Source organism: Rasamsonia emersonii (assembly GCF_000968595.1).
Source record: "Rasamsonia emersonii CBS 393.64 chromosome Unknown ctg1118621760017, whole genome shotgun sequence".
NCBI lineage: Eukaryota > Fungi > Ascomycota > Eurotiomycetes > Eurotiales > Trichocomaceae > Rasamsonia > Rasamsonia emersonii.
Genome location: NW_013563270.1, coordinates 97,126 through 119,582, shown reverse-complemented (window position 1 = coordinate 119,582; position 22,457 = coordinate 97,126). Strand labels below are relative to the sequence as shown.

The 22,457-nt window shown below is 51.4% G+C and overlaps 6 protein-coding genes across 6 annotated transcripts; all 6 read right to left on the bottom strand.

Moving 5' to 3' along the window:
• Nucleotides 1–842: 842 nt before the first annotated feature.
• On the bottom strand, nt 843–5,000 carry T310_2215 (uncharacterized protein; the record flags this gene model as incomplete). The annotated part of the gene is made up of 8 exons (XM_013474921.1): nt 843–1,648; nt 1,704–2,213; nt 2,315–2,429; nt 2,488–2,679; nt 2,790–2,836; nt 2,990–3,021; nt 3,245–4,812; nt 4,887–5,000. The coding sequence occupies 8 exons, from the start codon at nt 4,998–5,000 to the stop codon at nt 843–845; spliced, it is 3,384 nt and encodes a 1,127-aa protein (XP_013330375.1).
• Nucleotides 5,001–6,287: 1,287 nt separating this feature from the next.
• Nucleotides 6,288–7,203, bottom strand: T310_2214 (uncharacterized protein; the record flags this gene model as incomplete). The annotated part of the gene is made up of 2 exons (XM_013474920.1): nt 6,288–6,892; nt 6,981–7,203. The coding sequence occupies 2 exons, from the start codon at nt 7,201–7,203 to the stop codon at nt 6,288–6,290; spliced, it is 828 nt and encodes a 275-aa protein (XP_013330374.1).
• A 609-nt stretch (nt 7,204–7,812) lies between these two features.
• T310_2213 (uncharacterized protein) lies at nt 7,813–11,531 on the bottom strand (the record flags this gene model as incomplete). The annotated part of the gene is made up of 7 exons (XM_013474919.1): nt 7,813–8,441; nt 8,504–8,717; nt 8,768–9,180; nt 9,369–9,434; nt 9,775–9,811; nt 9,943–9,986; nt 10,058–11,531. The coding sequence occupies 7 exons, from the start codon at nt 11,529–11,531 to the stop codon at nt 7,813–7,815; spliced, it is 2,877 nt and encodes a 958-aa protein (XP_013330373.1).
• Nucleotides 11,532–12,190: 659 nt separating this feature from the next.
• On the bottom strand, nt 12,191–16,033 carry T310_2212 (DUF455 domain protein; the record flags this gene model as incomplete). Its single annotated transcript, XM_013474918.1, has 3 exons — nt 12,191–12,930; nt 12,996–13,693; nt 13,770–16,033. The coding sequence occupies 3 exons, from the start codon at nt 16,031–16,033 to the stop codon at nt 12,191–12,193; spliced, it is 3,702 nt and encodes a 1,233-aa protein (XP_013330372.1).
• A 1,039-nt stretch (nt 16,034–17,072) lies between these two features.
• Nucleotides 17,073–18,236, bottom strand: T310_2211 (uncharacterized protein; the record flags this gene model as incomplete). The annotated part of the gene is made up of 1 exon (XM_013474917.1): nt 17,073–18,236. One exon carries the CDS (start codon nt 18,234–18,236, stop codon nt 17,073–17,075), a length of 1,164 nt encoding a protein of 387 aa, XP_013330371.1.
• Nucleotides 18,237–20,190: 1,954 nt separating this feature from the next.
• T310_2210 (Autophagy protein Apg6) lies at nt 20,191–21,856 on the bottom strand (the record flags this gene model as incomplete). Its single annotated transcript, XM_013474916.1, has 2 exons — nt 20,191–21,704; nt 21,772–21,856. 2 exons carry the CDS (start codon nt 21,854–21,856, stop codon nt 20,191–20,193), a joined length of 1,599 nt encoding a protein of 532 aa, XP_013330370.1.
• Nucleotides 21,857–22,457: the final 601 nt, after the last annotated feature.

The window sequence follows — 22,457 nt, the reverse complement described above, 5'->3', positions numbered from 1 at the left end:
AGACCACGCCTAGCGACTCCTGTTCTCGTTATTAGCTAGCTAACTGTCGAAAACGGCGTGAAGACCGACCGACCGGCCTGGCAGGTGGCCCTGGGCGGGGCGGGGCGGGGAAATAAATGGGGATAAGCGCTAAATTCCGAGCGAAGCCAGAACAGAATAAACAGGACAGGATTATTTTCCAGACAAGACGAGACGAGACTAAACTAGACAAGCTTTTTATTAAGAATAAAAATACTCCGTATATGGTGACTAGATTGACTGGTTTATCTCTTCCTCCCTCCCTTCTTCGTATATTCTTACAGTATATACGGAGTAGGATCTGACTGCATCTAACTGGCGTAGAATAAATTAACTTGAATTGAGACAGGTCGCATGCATGATGGATGGATCTCGGGTTTTCCTCCGTCTTCTGCCGCCTGTGGGGTAAATATAGCTAGCAAAGACTTATTGGGAGTAGTTACAGTCAAGGTATTCATCTTTTAATTACTCTGTTCAGATAACATCGACTCTGGAACTGCAGCCCCAGTGTACACTGCAAGGTACTGTCTCACTATAATAATGCTACATGAGGAGTGCGTCTTGAGTCGTCGAATACTCGGATTCAGATGGATATTCCCGCTGAAACGACAAACCTATTGACAAACAGTATACCGACGTCCTGTGCCTATACATAAGTCTAGAGCCGAGTCGCTAGGATATAAAAGAAGGAATAAGAATAAGAATGGAAAAACACTTTGTCCAGTTCCGCATGTCCCTGCAGAAGAAAGCTCCCTGTAATCCAAAAGGTATAAATCCCACACTGACACCTCACAAAGGAAAAATATGGGTTAGTTCATGCTGGTTCATGGGTAAAAAGTGCCCTTTTGAAAGCTTTCCGGCGCGATGTCGCCCATCTTGCTCTTGATCTCGGGTTTGCTCTCCTCCCCCTTCGTCTTATCCGTTGTGGACAGACTCTGCGAGCGCGCTTGCTCTGCTCCCTTGTTGGTCAGGGTCGCAGTCCGGCTGCTGCTCGCGCTGGAACCCGCCGTGATGGCCGCTGGCGTCGGTCGTCGCTGGATGGTCTCGAGATACGGGCTGGGCAGGTATCCGACTCGGCCATCCCGCGCCCGGCACCGCCACCATTCAGAGGGATTGCCCATTGGATCAGACTTGCTCAGCACGGCGACTATGTCGCCCTTCTTCACCTCCAGATCAATGCCGGCAGTGTTCTGGGCATCTGGAGTGTAGTCATACAGAACCCGGCAGAAATCCAACTTGGAAGGATCCAAGGGAGTCACCTGTTGTTCTCCATTCGGACCCATCAACAGTTGCTGGCGTCTGGCTTCCTCCTCTTGCGACCGAGCCAGAGCACGGATCAGTTTACCCATCAGGTAGGGCAAGCCAAACACTGCGAGAAGGAACATAACGAACGGTTTCCTCGACGGGCGAGGCGGGGCCGGGCTGCCATCTGGGAGAGTGGCCGGGGCTGACCGGCCTTGGAGAAAGGCAGAAAAGGCGGAGGGGGTGAGGGACGTGGCATCGGCGGGCAGTGGACGGCCGGTGAGTTTCGCGATCAGCGTCTTGACCCACCGGATCATGGTATAGATACCCAGGACCGAACCCAGGGTGTTTCTGAGATGGCCGAACTGCTCTGCAACCGACACCATCGCTTCATCAAAGTCAGCTGCCATTCAGAGCAAGAAAAAAAAAGGCGATGCACCTACCGAAAAACGAGCTGTGGGTGGCCATGTACGTGCTCTCGAGCATCTGCGCAAATCCACCAAATGCGCCTACGATGCTCTCAATCATCTGAAAGGTGGCTGCGGTGCTCTGGCTGAACGAATGCGTCAAGCTGTTGGGATCGTTAGGATCACCCGGCATGCCCCCGTACATGCCTCCCATGCCTCCATACATGCCCCCGTAGCCCCCGTAACCACCATACATTGAGCCAAAACGAGAATAAGGCGATGAATAGCTGCCATAGGCACCGTATGCGCCGTACGGGGAAGCTCCAAACCGTGATGCGCCGTACGGCGAATAGTTCGATGCGGTTCGATTCACGACAGCATTCAAACTGCTCGGTCGCGATGGAAGATTGGGCGGAGTCGACGATCCACTGTTGCTGGAAGATGGAGTTGTCGACGATGGAGAACTGGGAGTTGCCGGCGCGACAGCCGTCGAAGTGTTTGTGCTGCTGCTATTACTGCTGGCGGGAGCTGCGGCTAACGGGGAGCCTTAGCGATGGTCAACATCGACACGCATCGGGGAACAGTTTGAAAGACATCAATATAACGAGCCGGTGTATCCGACCGTATCCTGGAAAGATCCGACTTACCTGCCGTTGCCCCAGCTCCCGCTCTCTCCCAGGGCTTGGGTGGCGATACGGACGCCATGGAGTCACCGCGCGCTCTTCTCAGCAGCCTCCTGGCATCGAGCAATCGAGTCGAACCCTGGAGGAAGAGTTAAGGAGATGAGGATAGAGAAGGGGCTGATATGGATGGCTCGTACCTCAGGGTGGATGAGAGCACGACGGGATGGTCGGGAGGAAGAATGGACGAGGCGGAGAGGGCATGGGGAAGAGAAAGATCGAATGGCGGATGACGGCAAACTAGCGGGGAACAGCGGCTGGGGAGATGCCGAGGACGAACTCGCCGGCCCTGTTGCCGAGAACACGGCCCAAGCCCGCATATGATTGATTACCTGTCATCATAGACAGATGCAATAATGTTTCAATTCAGCGTTCAAAACACAGGAACATGCATGTCACTGGCATCGTGACCCATTCAAGGCCTGTTCCCCATGCTATTAACCCTTGTCATGTGAGTTGCTGCATCCGCCACATACAGCATCCCCAGTACTACAAAATTACCGATAGATGGCACTAAAATAATTAGAAAAAATCAGAGTGAATAGCGCATGCAAAATACCTGGTGGTGATATATATACACATTATGCAATGCGAAACACTGTTATCCATGCAAAGTCCTACCACAACGCCATCCTCACCTACAATACAGCCCGTGAAACGCCTCTCCTTTGCGTCTATATACAATAGTCAAAAATAGCACAAATCAGTCTGCTCAGAGCTCATGATGATTGGGGATGTGTTGTCTGGGGAGCTGGATTTTCCAGGAGCGCGGTGGCACCGGCAGTCCCAGCCAGTAACTCCACAGCCGATTCGATTCCAGTACGAAGATTTCCCAACTGTATCGCCAGTCAGCCTGCGAATCCAATGCAGGATCAACCCGTGGCGCAGAGTACTTACACTAGCTTGGGAATGTTCAGCCAGCTCTTCAACACCCAGAGATATGTCCGCCAAACCACGAGGAACTCCTGCTTGATCGAGTCCATGACGTTGTCCGTCTCCATCCGTTGCTCCCACGGCAGCTCGTCATCTTCGTATCCGAAATCATCTTCATCCTCCTCCACATAAAAGGTCGACCCGCCATCCTTGTAGAAGCGGAGGGGTTTCGCATCCGACGAGTCGGACGAGCGCTTGCCGGGCGACGACGATACCGCCGGATGGATCACAATGCGGTCTTCATGACCAGACTCGACGGCGTTCCGGAAACTGCGCACCGCCGCGAGACTGTTGGAAATGCGTGCCAGGGTGTTGATGAGAGCGACAAGCTCCGTACGCCGCAGTGGGGGGTTCTCGCCGTTCTCGCTCTCGTCGTACTCGAACAGCACCTTCAGCGCGGTCCCGTAGCCATTGACCTGGAGCTTCCCCCACAGGCGGCACTTATCGCACCCGATGCAGTCCATCAGGCGGCTAACATTACGGAATCGATTGCGGAAATCCTCCTTCAACCCGACGGAGGTGGGATCCTGGAACATCGCCGTCTCGTCGAAGATCTGCGGCCGGCTTACCAACTGCTCCGTCAAGGCCAGCACCTTCGTCCTGGTATCGATATCCTGCTCAGGGTCAAACGAGCAGAACTCATACTCCTGGAGGTACTTGTGGAGCTTGGCGACGGCACGGGATACCAGCGCGTAGTTGAAGTACAGATTCGAGATCCGTTCCGGATGGTTGTGCAGGCGATCCTTGTAGCACTGCACGTTGGGTCCCCACTCCTCGGTGGTCTGGTTGAAGTACTCCCAGCAGATATGGGTCGAGATGGACGCATGCATGCCGCTAATGATCCGGTGGAAAACGCGCTTCTCAAGGCATTCATTATCCAACGGTAGATGTTGTAGATCCTTGTGCAAAACACTCCGGAAGTCATTGGCCGCCTGGACTTCCAGGCCTTGTAAAGGAGAGAAGGGAGTCAGAGATTGGGCCAGAGGCTTCAGGAAACAGTTCTCCTGGTAGATGGCATTCCAGACCTGATGGGCTCCAGGGCCCGCGTAGCCTGTAAACCGCTCAGGGTTGTCTACGAGACTGACGTAGTCGCCCTTGGCCGTGGCCCCTTCGTCCTCAGGGACACAGTAGTCTCGTTCGTCACATTCATCGTCGTACTCAACCACACAGCTCTCTCCGACCTCTTCACCCAGCATTCCCTGCAGGGGTCGGGTCTTGGGCCGCTCCTCCTGCTGCTGCCGCCCCGGATGGCCGGCTTTGGGACCCTCCAGCCTGCTCAGCTCTTCGACACGCCAGACGGGTGGTATGTCTTCTTCCGAATCGATGGTGTTCACCGAGCAGGCGATATTCCCGCACATGCTGTTTTCGTCCGACCAGAAGGGACAGGCCTTGTTGAACAGGTTGAGGCGGTAATAGGAGAAAAAGTCCGTGTCCCGAGTGAGGGATTGGAGCAAGGGGTGGATCTGATCGTTCATCGTATCGAGGGTGGCATAGCTGGCGCACGTATCAGAGACGGTCGCCTTGGGATCGATCTGAGCAGCGCGCAAGCAAGCAAGAGTTAGCAGAAGTCAGAGACATGGGATGAAAGGGACTGTTCGTTTCGTACAGCGCACGCATGAGGGGAATAAGGAGACGATTGCCCTGCGTCGTTGGTGCCGGCATGAGCCGAGATAAACAATGCGAACACCGCCAGGTAGAAAGTCCTCGCGGCGGAGCGCATGTTGGCAGAAGAGAGATCGAATATTCGAGTGGAACGAGTGTGGCCACCGATTGCGAATTGGTATGCTCTCGATTCTAGCAGATGGACATGGATGTAGTTGCAGTATCGGTACAACGATCTATGATGTATGTAGGTACCTGTACGAATGGAACGTAGATCAAACAACAAAGGACACAATCACATCACCATAGTCTGAAGAATTGAAAGAGATCTATTTCTAAAGAAGAGAAAAACAAGATGGGAAGCAAGCAATTAGATATTAGAAAAAGGGAGAACCATGTGTGCAACGCAGCTGGGCTGTCACAATGCCATCTGGCCTTCTTGGTGGCGGCATGAGGATCAGCTAACACGTTCAGCATCCATGTCATTTGATCGGCCAATCCAAGCCCTATGGGGCCAGACCCAACTCGGATTCGGTGGCGGTGCAGATTATGTAAGACCTGTCAGAAGAGAATGGAGATCTCTCCCGGCAGGATTATTTAATCATCAGCCAGGGGTACTGGTGGTGAGAATAATATATATGTTGTTAATTCGCATGATTAAAAATGGACGACCTAAGAGGGCTAATGTCCTCAGCAGAGGAATGTCATCAGAGGTTCACAAAGGCCAGTGACAAAGTCAGATCAGGTGACCTTGAGGACTTTCTGGCCGGAATCACACTTTCCGATTTCCCCAATGGAAAGACAGGAAATCGGAAGATTCCGCTGCAAGGGTTCTGGCTCATGTGATATTTTCTTTGTTGGCTAGAGTGAAAGTCACCTGACTGCTGGTCATGTGCACAGAAAGGCACTCTGCATTCTCGCCGAAATCTGGCATGACAATTACTGTGAGTGGCAAGGCTGGAAAACCTCAGAATCTGACAGGAGACCGATGCGAGGTTTCTGTGTCACGTGCAACTTCCTATTTAGGCTAGTGTGTACACTCACCGCCTAGCATGTCTAGCCAATCAAAGGTAATAAAGCGACACCGCCCTGCCGGCAGAAAGGACGTCGTTCTATGGCCAGAATCCCCAGCTTCCTTACTCCGTACAGTATCGAGATCTCTCATCATAACTACGTGTAGCTATCTTCTCAAGATTGATTTCTGATACCTAAAAGATTTGAATCAATATTTGTCGTCCTTATGCGTGGTCTCGAAGACTGGGTGTACAGCGTCAAGTTGCTATGTCATTATTCGATCACAGTTCCGTTGTGGCAGGTGTATTCTCCTCTGGCTAATCTACTATGGACATTTCGCATGATCAATGTTCTTATTCATCAAAGAAAGTAACATCATTGTTGCGAACTGCTATAGCCTCTCGCCTCCTTCAAAATCATGGCCAGCGCGCATCTCATCAATCCTCTCCTTCTTACTCCCAGCCAGGTCCTGACCGGCCTGCTCGTTCGTGTAGTCGTCCTCCAATAGCTTCTCAAAGCCCAGGGTGCTGGCAATGAATTTGAAGATGGTCTTTTCCGCCTCGACGGCGTTCTTGCTCAGGCCGTGGTCATCCCCCTCAAACAGGCGCAACTCCCTTTTCCCTTCCGTGCCATAGCAGCGATACAGTGTCTCCGAACACGCCGGCGACAGGCAGGTGTCGTCTGTTCCGTGGAGCAGCAGCACGGGACGTGGACTCATCTTTGATATGCCGTCTGTACCCGCTGTCTGGGAGGCTACGGTGGCGACGCCGTAGACCCGATCAGGCTGCTCTGCTGCCACTGTGAAGCACGGGCTTCCTCCGAAGGACCAGCCTACCAGGACGAACTTCTTGGAGGAGTATTGCTCATAGAGATAGTCCATGCATGCCACCACGTCTGCGGAGCAGTATGTAGACTGAGCAGGTTGGCGGTAGTCGAGCCGGATGCAGGGGATTGCGAGGAGCAGGGCGAGTTTATCAGCCAGAGAGGGATATATTCCTGGGCAACAGCAAGACTCATATATCAGCATGCGCGGTTCATTTTGAAGAAGAATTTTTTTTTCGATGGTCCAGACCTGCTGGCCCACTTGTTCCTCCCCCTGCGCCACTGATCAATATTGCTGCTGCTTCATTTGCCTCTCTTGCACTGTAACTGCGAGGCTCGTGTAAGATTGCCGGGGCCTCGTGATCGAGGGGGTCGATGACTCGGATGCGAATGGGTCTGGCGATCGCAGGTTTGATAGCCGATTGAGCAACCTTGGGGGGATGGATGGGGCCGGGATCCTGCAATCGATCTACCGTGGTGGCCATCTTTCTAGACGATAAGGAGGGATAAGCGTAAAAGGAAAAAGAAGAGAAGACAAAAGAAAATTCGTTCAGTCGTAAGTTAACGATAGCAATATGTCAATACGTATATATACTACTATTGGGAAACGTTTTTCGGGTTATGTATATACAAACACGCCCATATTTTAATTTGCAGTAGGAATATCTCGAAATCCAATGTATTATTTTGTCAGCTAGTGACCTCAGACTGACGAATACAGGGTAACTGATGACAATGACGCAGATGGCAAAAAAAAATAGTAAAACGGAACCAAGCAACAACGAACCGTAGAACTACAAGACGGAGCCCGAAAGAAAAGCAAAAGGAATAACCAAGAAATGTAGGCGGAACCAATTCGCAAAGGGATTGTCAAGCCCTAGAAAGATGTTATGTATACGATAGGCATCCCAGCATTTTATCAATGTTTTCTGAATCAAATCCGCAGGGCTGCACATATTGAGAAAGATTCTGCAGGAGGGCGAAAAGAAAGTCCGTCAAGTAGGGTGGCAGGGTTGACAGGTCAATCATCTCCTCTCTTCAGTCGTTTCTGCCCTCGCTGATCCCTGTCCGTTTCCAGGTCGGCCTGTGGTCTTTTACGCGTATGATCGCTTCTTAGCGCCGATTGCTTGGGACAAGGACCTTGCTATCTCGTAGGATTTAAGACGCTTCACGAATTCAGTCTCCAGCCTCGCAAAAGGTAACTCGACTTCTATGCCCTGGATCTTCAGATGACGATAATCTTCTGAGAGAAAGGGGCAGTTGGGGAAGGTCTCAGCAAACTTTCCGTGCTGAATAGGCCCCGACAGTGAGAACTCATATGTCCAAAGTGGGTTGCAAAGCTCTTTGCAGTCCGATGGGCATGTCTCCTTTGTGCAAAAGAACATCTGTGCGGTGAATATTCCTAGTAGATGGTCACCATGGTTCCGATGCCACTGGGCAATATGGTCAGCCAAGTCGTCTGTTTTGCGTTCTCGAATTTGATGGTCGGACAAGTCCCAGGAATGTTCCCGTTTTTGACCTCTCTCCTTGATGTCGATTGCGATGACGACCTTGGTGACATTATCAGTTCCATATAGCCACTTCTTGACCGCACGAAGAAGATGTTCCTTGCTCTGCGAGAAAGCAACTTCCAGAACAATGAAGGGACGCTTGGCACTTGTTTCCTTTACTTGTCCGTCACTTGCCTTCTCGCTGTCCTCATGGGACCCAGTGAGAGGAATTCCTGGTGGGATGACGGGTCAGTACGACTGTGGCCCAGGTAGGGGACGGTAACGATCTACCAACCTTTGTTATACTCGACCAGGAAATGGCGTCCACGACATTTTGCCTCGAGCTTTTTGGCTATTTCAGAGAAACAGTCATGCGTGATGACATCGACTGCGGCTCCATGCACATCGCCATCCGGGGCTTTGACGATAAGTCTTTGCAGTTCGCTATTATACTCAATGCCACCCAGCTCGTGTTGCAGTTTCCAGGATGCAAACTCGGCGGGTGTGACCTGGGGGAGGGAATTAAACACGGACTTGTCAACACAATCTGAAAACCTACCAGGAACTTCTCGATTGGCATCGTGCCAGCCATGACTCCTCGCAACTCCACAATAATATTCCTGTCCACATCCTGAATTGATTCCACACCATCAAGGATGCGATTGATAGCATCTTGTTGAGCATCCATACTGTGTCTTGCATACACCTCTCGTTCATGTTCGCCATGATTGAGAAGGGCCACGACATCGGTCTTTATCAGTCTGTTGGTTGGCTCAGACAGGGGATCGGTCATCGAACACAAAGAAGGGGCTGCCGGATGCGGTTTTCTAATCGGCCTGGGCTTTTCATTATTGCGCAAAGTTTGTCGAGGTGAAAGAGCAAGCAACGTATGACGTGAGAATGAGCCGTTGCCATTGTCGAGATTCGTCCACCTCGATGGAGGAGTCACAGGGTATGAGAAGAGGCAATGATCTGAATCACCAAAGAGACTGGCACTCATCGTTTCTTTTCTGGGCAAAACCCAAGATAGGTATGGATAAACCGGTTCTGGGATTCCTTCTGGCAGAGAAAGAGTACTTAAATACTGCCGTTTGCGGTTGCAATTGATACCACTCATCTATCGATGAGAGCTATTCTTGGATCTATAGTACTGCACATACAATACAATATTGTAGAGGAATTATTCGTTCCGTCACTTTCCCTCCACTTCAATGCTATGCGGAATCCTGTCAGGAAGCAGCATACGAGACAGAACAGAGAGAAAGACCTGCAAGAGCGTTTTTTTTTTGGGGGGGGGGGGGGGTAAGGGAAATGTTAGGAAACAAAATTCCCGATAGCGTGGACACTTGCAGCTAGTATATAACACTCTTCTTTCAATTTACGTGGGTGGGAATCTCATGCTGCAGATTCCTTTTTTCTTTCAAGAACAAAATGGAATGTTTGACCAATCTATCTGCCTCAAATAAAGAAAATTATCTTGTTTTTCCTTCTTTTCTGTCTTTCTTCTTCTTTGTTCTAGCTTTTTTGACTGAAGGAAACTAAAAATAGCAATTCCTGATGACGTACGTTTAAGATAGAGGTTGAATACGTACATTCTAGAAGTCTAGAAGTGTCAGACTTGTAAATTGTCACTAGTATAAAGTGAGTAATGGATGCAAGAGGAACTCATTATCATAAAGATTTTCATTTCCAGTAGGATAGAGACAAAGCTAGAGAGACGTTATGTACACATACATTCCTTTCAGTTTCCGCGAATGGTTGCAAGTCCCAGCCATGAGCTATTGCATCTGTCTCTTAATGTACTTCCTCACACATGTAGGCAGCTAAAGTAGCATCGTGTCTTTCTCACACGGTTCACCCCCTTGGAGGGATAATTGTATCGGCATGGTGAGCCTTTCAAGAATCCTTCGCATCCTTTCAGCATAGAATGGGACCGACTCCTCGAAGACCTTCTGCGGAACATGTTCGAGATGCATCAGCCTTTCCTCCACGCTGGAAGATTGGCTACTACGACCGCCGAAAGGGAAGTGAAAATCATCAGCACCACCGGGGCTCCGCGAACTGCGAAGCGAGCCGCCCTCTGGAAATCGTTCTCGGTCCCAGAAGACGTAGCCCTGGTCGCGGAGGTCGTAGTTTGCGTCGCGGTCAACTGTCACCAGGTTGTAGTCAAATGCCCACAGCCACCCCAGATTGCAATCTGTCAGGGAGTCTGCCTCCGCATGGGCAGGAAAGCTGGTTGCATCAGAGTCTCCCGGGACATGCTGCTGAGATGAAATTCCACGCCGGGTATTATTAGAGACGCATGCCAAAGTCACCTGCAGGTTTCCGATGAACTGCTCTCGATCATGAGCCGACTTCAATACCTCCTGTCGGAGGGGTAGCGGTTCGAGGCTCAGTAGCTTTTTCACAAATACTAATCCGCGAGAAATGACGAAATCAATATGGTCAACTCGGTAACGCTGCTTGTAGGATGCTTTGAAAAACCGCATGCATTGGAGGTCCAGCAGCATAAGCACGTGAATCTCGTCCTCGTTGTCGTGCCCGTTGTCGTCCCCGTCCTGGTGGCGTCTCGTTGCGACCGCTTCCTCGACAGCATGGACAAACTCGTCTTCGACCTTGTCGAAAATTTCTCCGACCAAGGTGACAACATACTGGGTGACACACGCGAGCTCCTCTTGTTCCCACGGAGAAAACATCTTGAGAAATTCACTGGGCGGTTCGGCGTCGGCCCGCAGCCAGTCAGAGGCCCAAGGGCAGGACAACAGTGAGAATATTTGAAAGATGTTGGCAAAAGTTTCGAAGCGAAAAAACGCACGCTGAAGGCGTCCCAGCTCGGTAGGAGAGAGCGTTGCCGAAGTTGACCCTGTCACCGTGGAAGGCGGACGAACTGTGTTGAGATAACGCAATGCGCGGTCACAGTAATCAGAGATAAAACCCTCAATAGACGAATAGAGACGAAACAGCTCCTGCAGTTGCTTGTGATCAGACTTGGCTATTTCACGGAGACTGCTGACGGGCTCCCGAGAAGGGTACTTCTTTAGGTAGTCGAGAATGTCTTTCCGGACCTCGATAAACTCGCTACAGCGCTTCATAGAGTTTTTGATCCGAACAGCCTCCAGAACCATCATGGCATCCAGCTGTGCTTCAGGATGGATTGCATTCTGGAGGACAGCCGCAAAGACTGAAGACTGGTAAGTGTTGAAGGTGCGATAACATGGAGCGGAGGCACGGATCAAGGCATGCAGGTCCTTCGACGAGGAGAGTGACTGCAGGAGTATGAGAATCACTTCAGTTGGGAGAGAATGGAGTCCGGGGGAGCCCATTTTGATAAGCTAACTCTGGACTCATGTGTCACACTAGACGCGACAGAAAGATTCAGTTGAAGAGCTTTCGCCGAAGCTCGCAGTAGTGTCTGTTGACAGGTACGCGTGAAACGATAGAATGAGATAAAAAAAAGGAGGATGAGTATGAGAGTCTCAAAGACTGACTGATTTGAGCATGAGACAGTAAACAAAGCTTTATAGGTTCGCGCTTTGTGGGCGAGAGAGTGATTTTTATAAGCAAATAAGCGAGAAGTGACGCGCCCTGAGCCCTATGTCTACAGCTTATCCAATAAGCGCAGACATATTATGTATTTACAAGCCCAGTTGGGCGATCGATTCACTGCTGGAAGACAGTGACGGACGGAAATTCACGTGTATGAAGGTATGCCCCGGATACTGCCTGCCTCACGTCATTTGTTATCTAGAAAGCTGCATATTTTGTATTCTGTAACCAGTCAATCAGGTGTGGTTTATTAAAACAGTAAGTGTTCTCAAATACCTACAACCAATAACTACTTTCTCAGGTTTGCCATGTCATAAGCAATTTTATGGAAAGGGATTTATGTGAAAGAGCACATGCAGGTACTGATCTTAGCAGATTTCAGTCACTTTTATTATCCATCATATCCTCACTATACAAATTTCATAAGACGATATACTCAGTTCTGTCCTGCCTGATCACCACTGCCAAAAATCTCATCTCTCCTCGTCGTGCGATCCCACACCACCGCCCCATCGCTCTTCCGCTTGAAATACACGATCCTGTGCTGGGGAATGAACTCCTCCTCCGTCTGCTCAGACTTCCACCGATCGATCCCTACCTCGCGGATACCCACGAAGCGATCTTCATATCCGACCAGGTAGTCGCTGCTGTCGATGTTGGGGTCCCACCGCAGGCGGTTGAGGATGTCTCCTGCAGGACGAAGCCGGCTTGCACCGGCTGGTTTGGGAACATTTGGGCGCAAGGGTGAGATTTTCTGCTTGGAATCGTCACGAACGGCATCAATATCACCGTCAGCACCAAGATCGTCCTCGTCTTCGGTATCAGAATCCTCCTCGACGAACGTGTTTCCCCAATCCCGATCATCGATTCGGAGGTGCTGGTCCTGCAGATCGGACTGCTTGACAAGCGTCACATCCACCCAGGATGAAGACGCGTCGAAATACACTTCATCGCCACGAATTTGCTCCGCAAATCCGTTGAGGACCGCCTGCAATGCGATGTGGGCCGACCTCTGGTCGGATTCGCTCATCGTTCCCGTGCCGGCAGTATCTCCCTTCGCAAGGCCAACCAGGTAGCACCCCTGGTATTCTCCCGCGTCCTCGTGGATCTCCTCCATATTCGTGAATCTCGCGGGCCAGATCCTGGCATGAAGATCGGGGAACTTCCGGTTAATGTCTGTTTATGTGTCAGCAGTAAATAGACCAAGAAAAGTCAGCAGAACGGAGAACGTCCAAACATACCAACAAGAAGCAGGACACATCTCGACTCCAACCAGCCAACAAGCATTTTGCCCTTGACAGAGGACATGCCCCAGTAGTGCACGTCGATCTTCACATAGCTGCTGTACGATTTCAAGAATTCACTGGCCCCGCTGGGTACATCGACACCTGTCGTAGTCCCAACGAGCTCCGTCCAGGTGACGTCCACCTTGGACAGGAGATTGTCTGCCCCCTTCAGCTCCTGCTCCAGTGTCTTCACCGATGGAAGAGAGGCAGTGTGGGCTACGTTGACCTTGGGAGCGTGAATCCCCAGTATGACCATTGGCTCCCGCGCAGATCGGTAGTACCGTGGCGGCTGCTTGTAAAAGGAAGGATCAAACACTATCTGCGTCCTCCAGTCAAAGTGGGCATAGTGACTGAAAAATGTGCAGATCAGGTCCGACGCCGTGAGGGCCCCCGTCTCGCGGAAAGAAAGCTTGCAGATGCGCGACAGCAGCAGGGCGATGTGGATGCCCCCGAAGTAGCCGAGCTTGGAGGAGTAGATGCCCCGTTGCTTCGCCCATGTCTTGATGAATCGATATGCCAGACGGAAGGCAGCGAGGTCAGGGATGGTCCGTTGCAGATAGTCCATGTCCCTAAGGCAATTCAGTCTGATCAATGACTGAATCGGCAAGTCGAAGGCGGGATCTGAGGGTGGCAATTCCAGGACTTGGGGCCATCTGCGAGCGAATTGCAAAGTATGGTCAGTGGTAACTGCCTATATGTGATTTGATAACTTCAGGGTATAGATCATACCTTTCCACGACACTTGTAGCAGGACAATAATGTAAATCGAGTCGAATGCCTCGAACGTCCAGCTCCAGCATGGTCCCAGAAGCGGCCTTGACCTTTCTCGAGATGTGTACACCCAGATCGGCCGCCTTCCGCAGTTTCGGGGTAGCAAGTGCAAAGAACGTCTTGGGACTGATCTGCCCGATGCACAAACAGTCGATATCAGAGGATGTGTTCCACACTCCAAGGCGATACGAGCCGACTGGGACGACGACAAACGACAGACTGGATCGGCTTTCTGCAGCGTCACGAGACTGCGGTTTCTGCGTCAAGATATCCTTGACAAGAGAAAATACTTCCCTGCGTTTGCTGACTTCTTCGTCTGTAGGGAATTGCTGGTGCTCATCCAGATAGGCCTTCAAGAGCGTGACATCTGCGAGGTTGGGAGGCGCCTTTTTCACCTGGATGGAAACGGATGTATGGGCCTCTATAGGATTTTGATCCAGATCCAGCGAAGCTCGAATTCCCCAGTGGTCACTTCCACAGCGTACCTGCGCTTCCTCGCTCTGCTTGTGATTGTCTCCCCCCGGGAAACCGAACATGTTGAAATTGGTCACGATGAAACTATCGCCCTTGAAAAATATTCTATCATACCGCTGTGGCCGACTTTGATAGCTTCTTCCGGAGACCTCAGCAGCGAGTTGGTTCGCCGTCGGGTCGAAGGTGGCGCCTTCTTCGCCTTCATACAGGTTCTCAAATTGCATCCTACCATGATACGAACCTGAGGTCTCGCTTGTGCTGGCTCGGGCGGCAAACCACGAATCACACAGTCCGGTCTCGAAGAATATTGTATCCAGAGAAGAAAGCTTCGATGCACTCTGGGGGGATATGGATTTTCGCTTCACCGCTGCGTCAAGCGTATACGTCGATGTTGTGATGTTGAAATCGCCGGCGACAATCCATGGGTTGTCGGGGTACTTCTCGGTCAGGTGTCTGAGTAGCGCCCTGACCTGGGACTGTTTGGCAGCAATGGCGCTGTCAGTCAGTCCGCGGGTGAGATGGACACCAGCGATGATGAGCGGGAGAAATTTCGAATCTTTGTACGTCCCGACAGTGTCGAGCACAACCACAATGGTGCCCTTGTGGCGCTTCTCAAATGGCAGCCATTCCCAGCGAAAGGGCCAGCGACTCAACACGACGGTATTCCGCAGGCTGGCCAACGGACCGATCCCTGGCTGGTCTGGCGGACCATGTGTGGCGAAAGGATAGCGGCTGCAAATGCCGTCTTGCTTTAGGAGATAGGACAAAAAGTCATCGGACACTTCCTGCAAGACCAGCATATCTGCCACTGCAGACTCGGAGAGCAGGTTCCGCAGGAGGATGGGATACCTATCCCGGGGCGGTGGATCGATGTCATCGATAAAGACGTTGTAGGTGGATATTGTCAATGAACCGGCTGTGACTCGTTCCTCTGACGGCAGGGGAGACGGTTGAACAGAAGCCCAAATGCCATCTGTCGTGAAGAATTGAAAGGTAACCCCAGGCTGTACTGCAGCCGACATGCTGGGTGTACTTTTTGGCTTCTTGTTTGATGAAGGTGGGCCAGCTTTTAAATCTGTCTCATCTTGGGGCAGTGTACTCCCAATGCTAGCACTTCTCTGCAAATTGAGTGGTTTGCCCATCGTGATGCAGAAGTCACCGGTCAATGAAATGGTTCCCCAGACTCTCATCGGACTCGCCGCGACACCACCTGGCAGCCTTTCCCGGACGAGAACGACGAGCTCTTCGACTCGCCAGGCAATTGGAAGCAGCAAGCCTGCTTTGGCCAGCAGATACTCGCGCAGTGAGACATCGTGTGCGTCAGTCTGACCAATCGAGAGATGGAGGCGATATTCATCATTGGGCTGGTTGAACGCTTCTAGAATGTCTTCTCGGAGCTGCACAAGATTTCGACTAGACCTGGCGTCACTGTCGCGGTCGTCCTCGGTAAGGAAGATGGTATTGCTGCGTTTGTGAGCAAAGTAGTCGGGTTTGTCAAGGCAGAGATGGATGGCTTGGTCGGAGCCAGTGCTTCTGAATTTCGACTGGATTACCTCCATTGCTCGAGGCAGACTCTCGACTGCGACGAACGGATAGAGGACATTGACATGTGGCGGCCATCGCCCGTACGCCTTGACATCGTACAATGCGCGCAGACGGTCGATCTCTCGACCCAGATGGGCGGGGGGGATAACGCACAGCGCGGTGTCGTAGCAACCGAGTGATGGAATCCTTTTTGGAGTCGCCATGCTGTTGTCGATCGATCTGAAAATGAATAAACAATTAACAATTATTAATTCTGTAAACGTTCAGAGCTCTCAACGTCTGGCTCAGCAGTGGCGAAGACTGAAACTTGACTGAATAAAATCTACGTCTCATCCTGATCGATGAGAGCTATCAGTCGATATTTAAGCCCATTTATCCAACGGTTTGATGAGCCGACAAGGCTGAATTCAAGTCCATAGTTACTGTGACTCGCACAAGCGTACTGTACAGTACCTGACTTCGGTTACTAGGCAGGTACCTGGGCACGGAGTACATGCACTAGTCAAGATGGCGCAGCAAGAATGGATGTGTCAGGATGAGTCGAAGTGATGTCTTGAACAGATAAGCATGAGGATTGACAGCGCTAACGAATCAGCTGGGTGCGATCAGTGATAAACGAGGTTGTATCTGCAGATCCACTGCGGAGTGGGGGTTGTTCTTGTTCTTGGGGCCTTGGATGAGTCATGAGCCGCCTTTATCCAGTTTGTTGCCACAACTCTGCACCCTACCAATATACATTTTTGTTCTTATTTTCATTTTCTTTGCGCACATGATGAATATTTATTTACTGAGACTATATAATTCCAGTTACTGTTCTTGAAGAAAAGAAAAGTTGAAAATAGACTGTGGGCTTTGCTCTATATAAACCCGCTAATATATATATATTCTACGTACCGAGGTAAAGAATGCGTTGAACGGCCTCAACATTATCATTTTTGACAGTTAAACATATTATGTATGATCAAATTGTATACTATGAAAATGCTAGATACTCATTTGCCATTCGCTCTTATTACCTGAGGCACACATTTAACTGAGTTTGTGGGAGAGAGAAACCATGTTCAGATAGAACTTTCTCTAGTCTCGCTGAGGTGTGTAAGGCGAGAAAGACTCTCGTTGCCGCCTAATTATGAACAGAATTGCCATCAAGTATCTACTAAAATAGTAATAATAGCATTGTCTAGTGGGAATACCAATATTAACAATACTCCGGAGAGGACCACAGTTCTAGGAGGTCTGCAATCATAGATCCCGCTTTGACCTCGCCTCCTTAAACGCCGCCACAATCTGCTCCGCTCGTTCAGGCGGTCTGGGAACGACATCAAAATCAAAATGCTTGGGTTGCACATTGACTCCCGCCGTGTAATCGTACAGCGGCAAGGGAAGGTCGTTGCCCTGCGCGTCCTTTTTCCTGCGGAGGTGGACCGCCCGCGCAATGCGCGCCGTCAGGATGTTCATCGACCGCTCCGCAATGTTCTGCCCTGGGCAGATCCGGCGCTCGAAGCCGAAACACGAGTAGTTTCGCAGGTTGGGGTATTTCGTCAGCGGCTCGCGGTACGTGGTTGGGAAGTCCCGGCTCAGCCATCGCTCTGGCCGGAAGTTGTCTGGGTCAGGATACAGCTCCGGGTCGCGGTGGATGGCCCATTTGTTCGCGTGGAAGACAGTGCCCGCTGGGAAGAAGAATCCCTCGTATGTGTCGTCCTTGGTCAGTTGATGGGGAATGCCCCCCGCGGTCACTGGCCGCCAGCGCAAGACCTCCTTGATGACGGCTCGCAGGGTGGGCAGGTTGGGCATGTCCTCGAATTGCGGCGTTCGATCGCCTACGTGAGCGTCGATTTCCTCCTGCATCTTGGACTGCCATTCCGGGAAATGGCACATGCACAGACAGAAGGACATCATGGCCGCAGCGGTCGTGCCACTGCCAGCCTCGAACAGAGTGCCAATGACGTACGCACCCTCGTCGTCAGAGAGCTGGTAGCTGTCCTGGTTCTCGAGGAACACGCGGGTGAACGAGCTAGTCGTGGTAGCCTTACCGGTTGCCATCTCATCGCGTACATCCTGCTGGAGTTTCCGGAAGAGACTGAGCTCTTCAGCATGCAACCGGCGCGCCTCCTGCTTGAATGGCGCCAGCGGCGTTGGTATGTAATTCAGGATCGGGAACGAGTCCACGAGATAGGCGCCTGGTGATGCCACTCGCTCGACTGTCTTCGCTACTTTGATGACCCTCTTGAAATCAGACTCCTCTCCGGTCTCGATCCAGCGGCCGAACCCGATGCGATAGACGACGCCAGAGGCGTACTGCTCGAACCATTTCTCGTATTGGCTTGGATTCCTTAGCAGAGAGACGAGAAGCTTCTTCGACTCGTAGTCCTGGACCGGCTGGTATGAGTCGGCAGCCGAGGACATGGTCAGGTGGTGCATTAGTTTTCGCCCTCGACGCCAGAGGTCTGTGCCGTCGATTTCCGGTCAGATCAAACGCAGCGCAGGGGGGAAAAAGATTACGGTGTTGTCAAAATACCATTATAAGGAAGAAGCAAAGGCCGGAGGTTGTTCGACAGCAACCCCGACGCAAAGGGCAGGTATTCCCTCGACGAGTACAGCGAACCGCGCTCGCGTAGGAGATCGCTGGCAATCTTCTCTGTGGACAGGACAACGTGTCTCCGCCCAACGATGTTCAGTTGGAATATCGGTCCATAGATGTCAGCCCATTCTTTGAACTTGATCCACGAATGGCATGGAGGAATGTCAAAGAGATTTCCGACGATGGGTTTGCCTGTGATACGGTTTAGCTGCAGAACTGACTGTTGGGAACGAGTGCACTGGATTACCTGGCGGACCTGGAGGAGATCTTCTCTTGCTTGCGAGTCTACGTTTGCTTGTGCTGCTGCAGGGCAACAAGTACGAAGACCAACAGTGCGATTGTGTACAGCCACATATTCAATTAAGAACAGAAGACTGACGACTCGCGATTTTTTAAGCAGTGACAGTGTCATACATCCCGATGTATGTTGATAGAGCGACAAGCCTAAAAAGTCCAAAAAGAAGACATACGGTGTAGAATGTTAAGGCGAAAACCCCACGTCAGAACTGTGTTCAAGTTAGCTCCGAATCCCTGCTCTGCCGGTGAATATTGAGAAATAGCAACCGCCCAAAACAGGAGATGATCCTTGCCCCAGACGTGTAATGTGGGGTGCTTGCAGGGGTAGAAGCGTTGAGTTGACACATGAAATGGACCGGTTTATCTTCGGATCTGCACGGAGAAGTGACAGGCTCGCATAATCTTTCGCCCTGTTGGCTGTTCCTGTCCATTAGAGAGTTAGACAGGTAGGCTAAACTCAAGGAGCAGCCTTCAAGCTGGAGGCCTGAGAAAGCAGATCAAACATTCATCTAATTATAGAAGTTGAATGGCCGGCGGCCAGCCGGAATCTATTCTGATTAGTAGACTTGCTAGCAAGAAGCTTTATATCGGCAACAGACAATACAGTTCAATAACTGTGCGTTTCCGCAGAGGACAGCATATTATTCATGCCATAGGGAACAAGTCTACCTGCATATGCGCATACTGTACTGACCCTCATACATTGCATGTTGGCTAGAAACTGTTCATATAAATTGCCGTGAACATCGCCCTCGTGCAGGCTCTATTAAATATTCGTCAGGACTGCCTCTGTCCTGGGTAGACATAGAATTGCGAGATATCGTCTTGAGTACACTTCATCTCCTGTCAATGTAAATGGGATATTCAATTCCCTGTCCCGCAGCAAGACTGTAGAAGCCAATGAAACATCTCTTGCTGCATTGCTGTATATGGACCAATCATTCGCTCAGCTGCAGCCCTGGGGTGTGAACACCTTTCGCAGGTGTTGCCAAGCCAGAATCGCAAGGCCAGAGCAAAACCAGAGCGAAGCCCATTAGGATGAAAACAGGCGAACCAAGTCAGTTCGTATAGACGATGATGTATCACACGTTCGATCCAATAATGGGCTGTTTGCCGTTGCTGGAACGAAACAGTCCAATCGATGGATGGCATCTGGCGGAGAAGATATCGAATAGCTCTGGTTGCGGGCATTGTAATGTGTGATTTCCAGACACTACATTGCGAACTGTTCTCATGACAACATGCCATCATTTCTCCATAACCAGTTATTCCATGCGTAGCGCTCGCTGAGTACGCTTCTGCAGTGTCTGAGCGTACTGTTCTGAGCAAACGCTGGACGGCGAAAGAAGGAATATCTTCAGCCAGTTGCCAGTTCAATTAAAATTCCTCCTTTATTCCAGGTCTGGATCGTGTCACCGAGATCATTGTCTGTCAATTCTCATTACGAATCGAATTCCAAAGTTGACTTTCAATCAGATCCGACTACTTCTTGGTTGGATTCTGACCCGTACTGTCCCCTTGCTGCGTGGTAGATACAGCTGCCGCTGCTACCGCGGCTGAATTGCTAGCACCCGCACTCGCGACGTTGCTGGCATGCGCGAGGAGAAACTTGCAGCAGGTAAGCGTGTATTTGCAGGCACGCGTCCACGTCTCGTCGTTTTGGTTGAAACCCAACTTGATACTGGCATCGCCAATCCGGTCCCGCTTGATTTCATATGGGAGCTTCAGGCCAGACGTGGTGACGCCAGTGTGTCCTCGACGAGAAGTGACAGGGACTGGAGTGTGCTCAACGTACTCGCCCAGCTGGCGGAGACACTCAAGAAACGCAACCATGCCCGCGTCAAAGCGGCGGTGTAGCCAAGGAAGGTTGAGTGGCAGATCCCCTGATGAAAAGAGATCCAAAGTAGTTACTTTCGGCGCTGGTGATGATTTCTGACCTCCGGCAGCATGGTCTGAAGATGTCTCCGGCGGATACTCGATCCTCTCGATCCTTGATGTTGATCCCATCGGCTTCAGGCGATAACCCTTGAACTGGAATCCCAGCCGCTCAGCGATCGTCGCCAGCAGGAGTGCAGTCTGACCCCAAGCAGCATTGATCTCAGCCCAGTCTACCGATGGATTGGCCAGACGACCCAGGCGCAACCCATTGATCGTCCCAAAGTAGCCGTCATGTCCGATGCAGAACGCGTCGTTGTAGACGTTGGTCCGCTGGAGCCGCTCGAGCTGCCGGGAGTCATGATCATACCGCATGTTGAGTGCATCGCGTTCGTTTTGAAATTCTGACAAAGTAAGCGCAAACGCATTTCGATCGCGCCAGAACTTTTCTTCTTCTAAATCCAGTCGGCGCGCCTCCTCTTCCAGTTCGGCAATTTCCTGGTCTACCGCAGCCTTCTCCTTCTCCAGCGCGAGCAGCTCCTCGTACGCCGCGGCCTCCGCCTCCAACGTCTCTTTCAGCGATTTCTCTGCCGCTTCCACCTCCTCTTGAGATGGAACAGTTGCGTTGAGCGACTTCAGGAATGAAATATAAGCATCGCGCTCTTTCGTCGCGGCTGCCAGCTTCTTTTGCAGCCCGTCCACCAGCATTTCGGTGCATTCGACACAGATCGGATGGTCGATATCAGAACGGGCGGAGAGGATCTCGAACAGTCGCGTCGCTCTCTCTACTTGGCTGGAAAAAGACTTATCTTCGCCGTCCTGCGAACTGCCATCAACGCCCTGTCCATTGGTGTCACCATTCGCACCGGGAGTCTGTGGCGGCGCAACCTGGGACTCGGTGAGCATGACAAAGGACATTCCGCCGCTGTCTCCTCGTCCCAGTCGAGGATGGGTGGGCGAGCCTGTTGATGCATGGCGTGGAGGCGGTATGGATCTCCTGTAGACTGGTGTCGAAGCGTGACGAGAAGCCCGATCGTAGAGCTCCCGTCGCTCGGGAGGGTATGGTGGTCGGTGAGAGGGTGAATTGTTCGGATGCTCTGGGAGGGATTTCCCTGTAGAACCTGCGGAACAATTGCAAAGCGTCAGTTATCACTTCTGAACTGAAACTAGTCGGACTCCTATGCATACCAACGAGCAAATCAAAAGCTGCGGGATTGAGCGACTCCAGGGAGCCGTCGAGCTTCAACGGCGTGCGGCATTTCTGGCAGTACATGTTGGCATGGGAGACTTCAGAGCCTTTTCTATCATCGTGGGAATGTCACTGATGGTTGAATGCGGAATCTGGCATGGGCGTGGTGAGAAGCTGTCGGGGCGGTGATGATGGACGTCATGTCAGGCACCGCCCTTGCATTAGCTAAGACTTGCAACTTCCGTCCACCAACAACCATCGCAAGCCGCGTGCAGCTGCCACGCGCCCTCTCCTTCCACTGGGCTCGCAGAGCATCCGTCTTGTGATTCAGGACTTTGCCCAAGCGCGCTTTTTCTGGAAGCCCAGTCTTCTTTTCTGCAGCCTAGGTAGCTGCCTGAGGCGACACAATTCACGTTCTCAGCACATCTGGTGTGCGAGTATGGCAGTTGCTACCACTTGACATTCCTGCTACATTCAATTGAACGTGATCCTCTACGTGCTAAAGCATGCTGCAGGCATTGTAGTCGAAGCGCATAATCTTTTGAGTGTTCCCGGTCCCCAAGCGACGCCTTCAGCGGTACAGGCTATGAACTTCGTCAACGGTCCGAATATACCTTCCCTCGCTAGATCATGGAGAGACCCAGCAAAAGACCCCGCCTCTCTGTGGCGGCGCCAGACTTGTCAG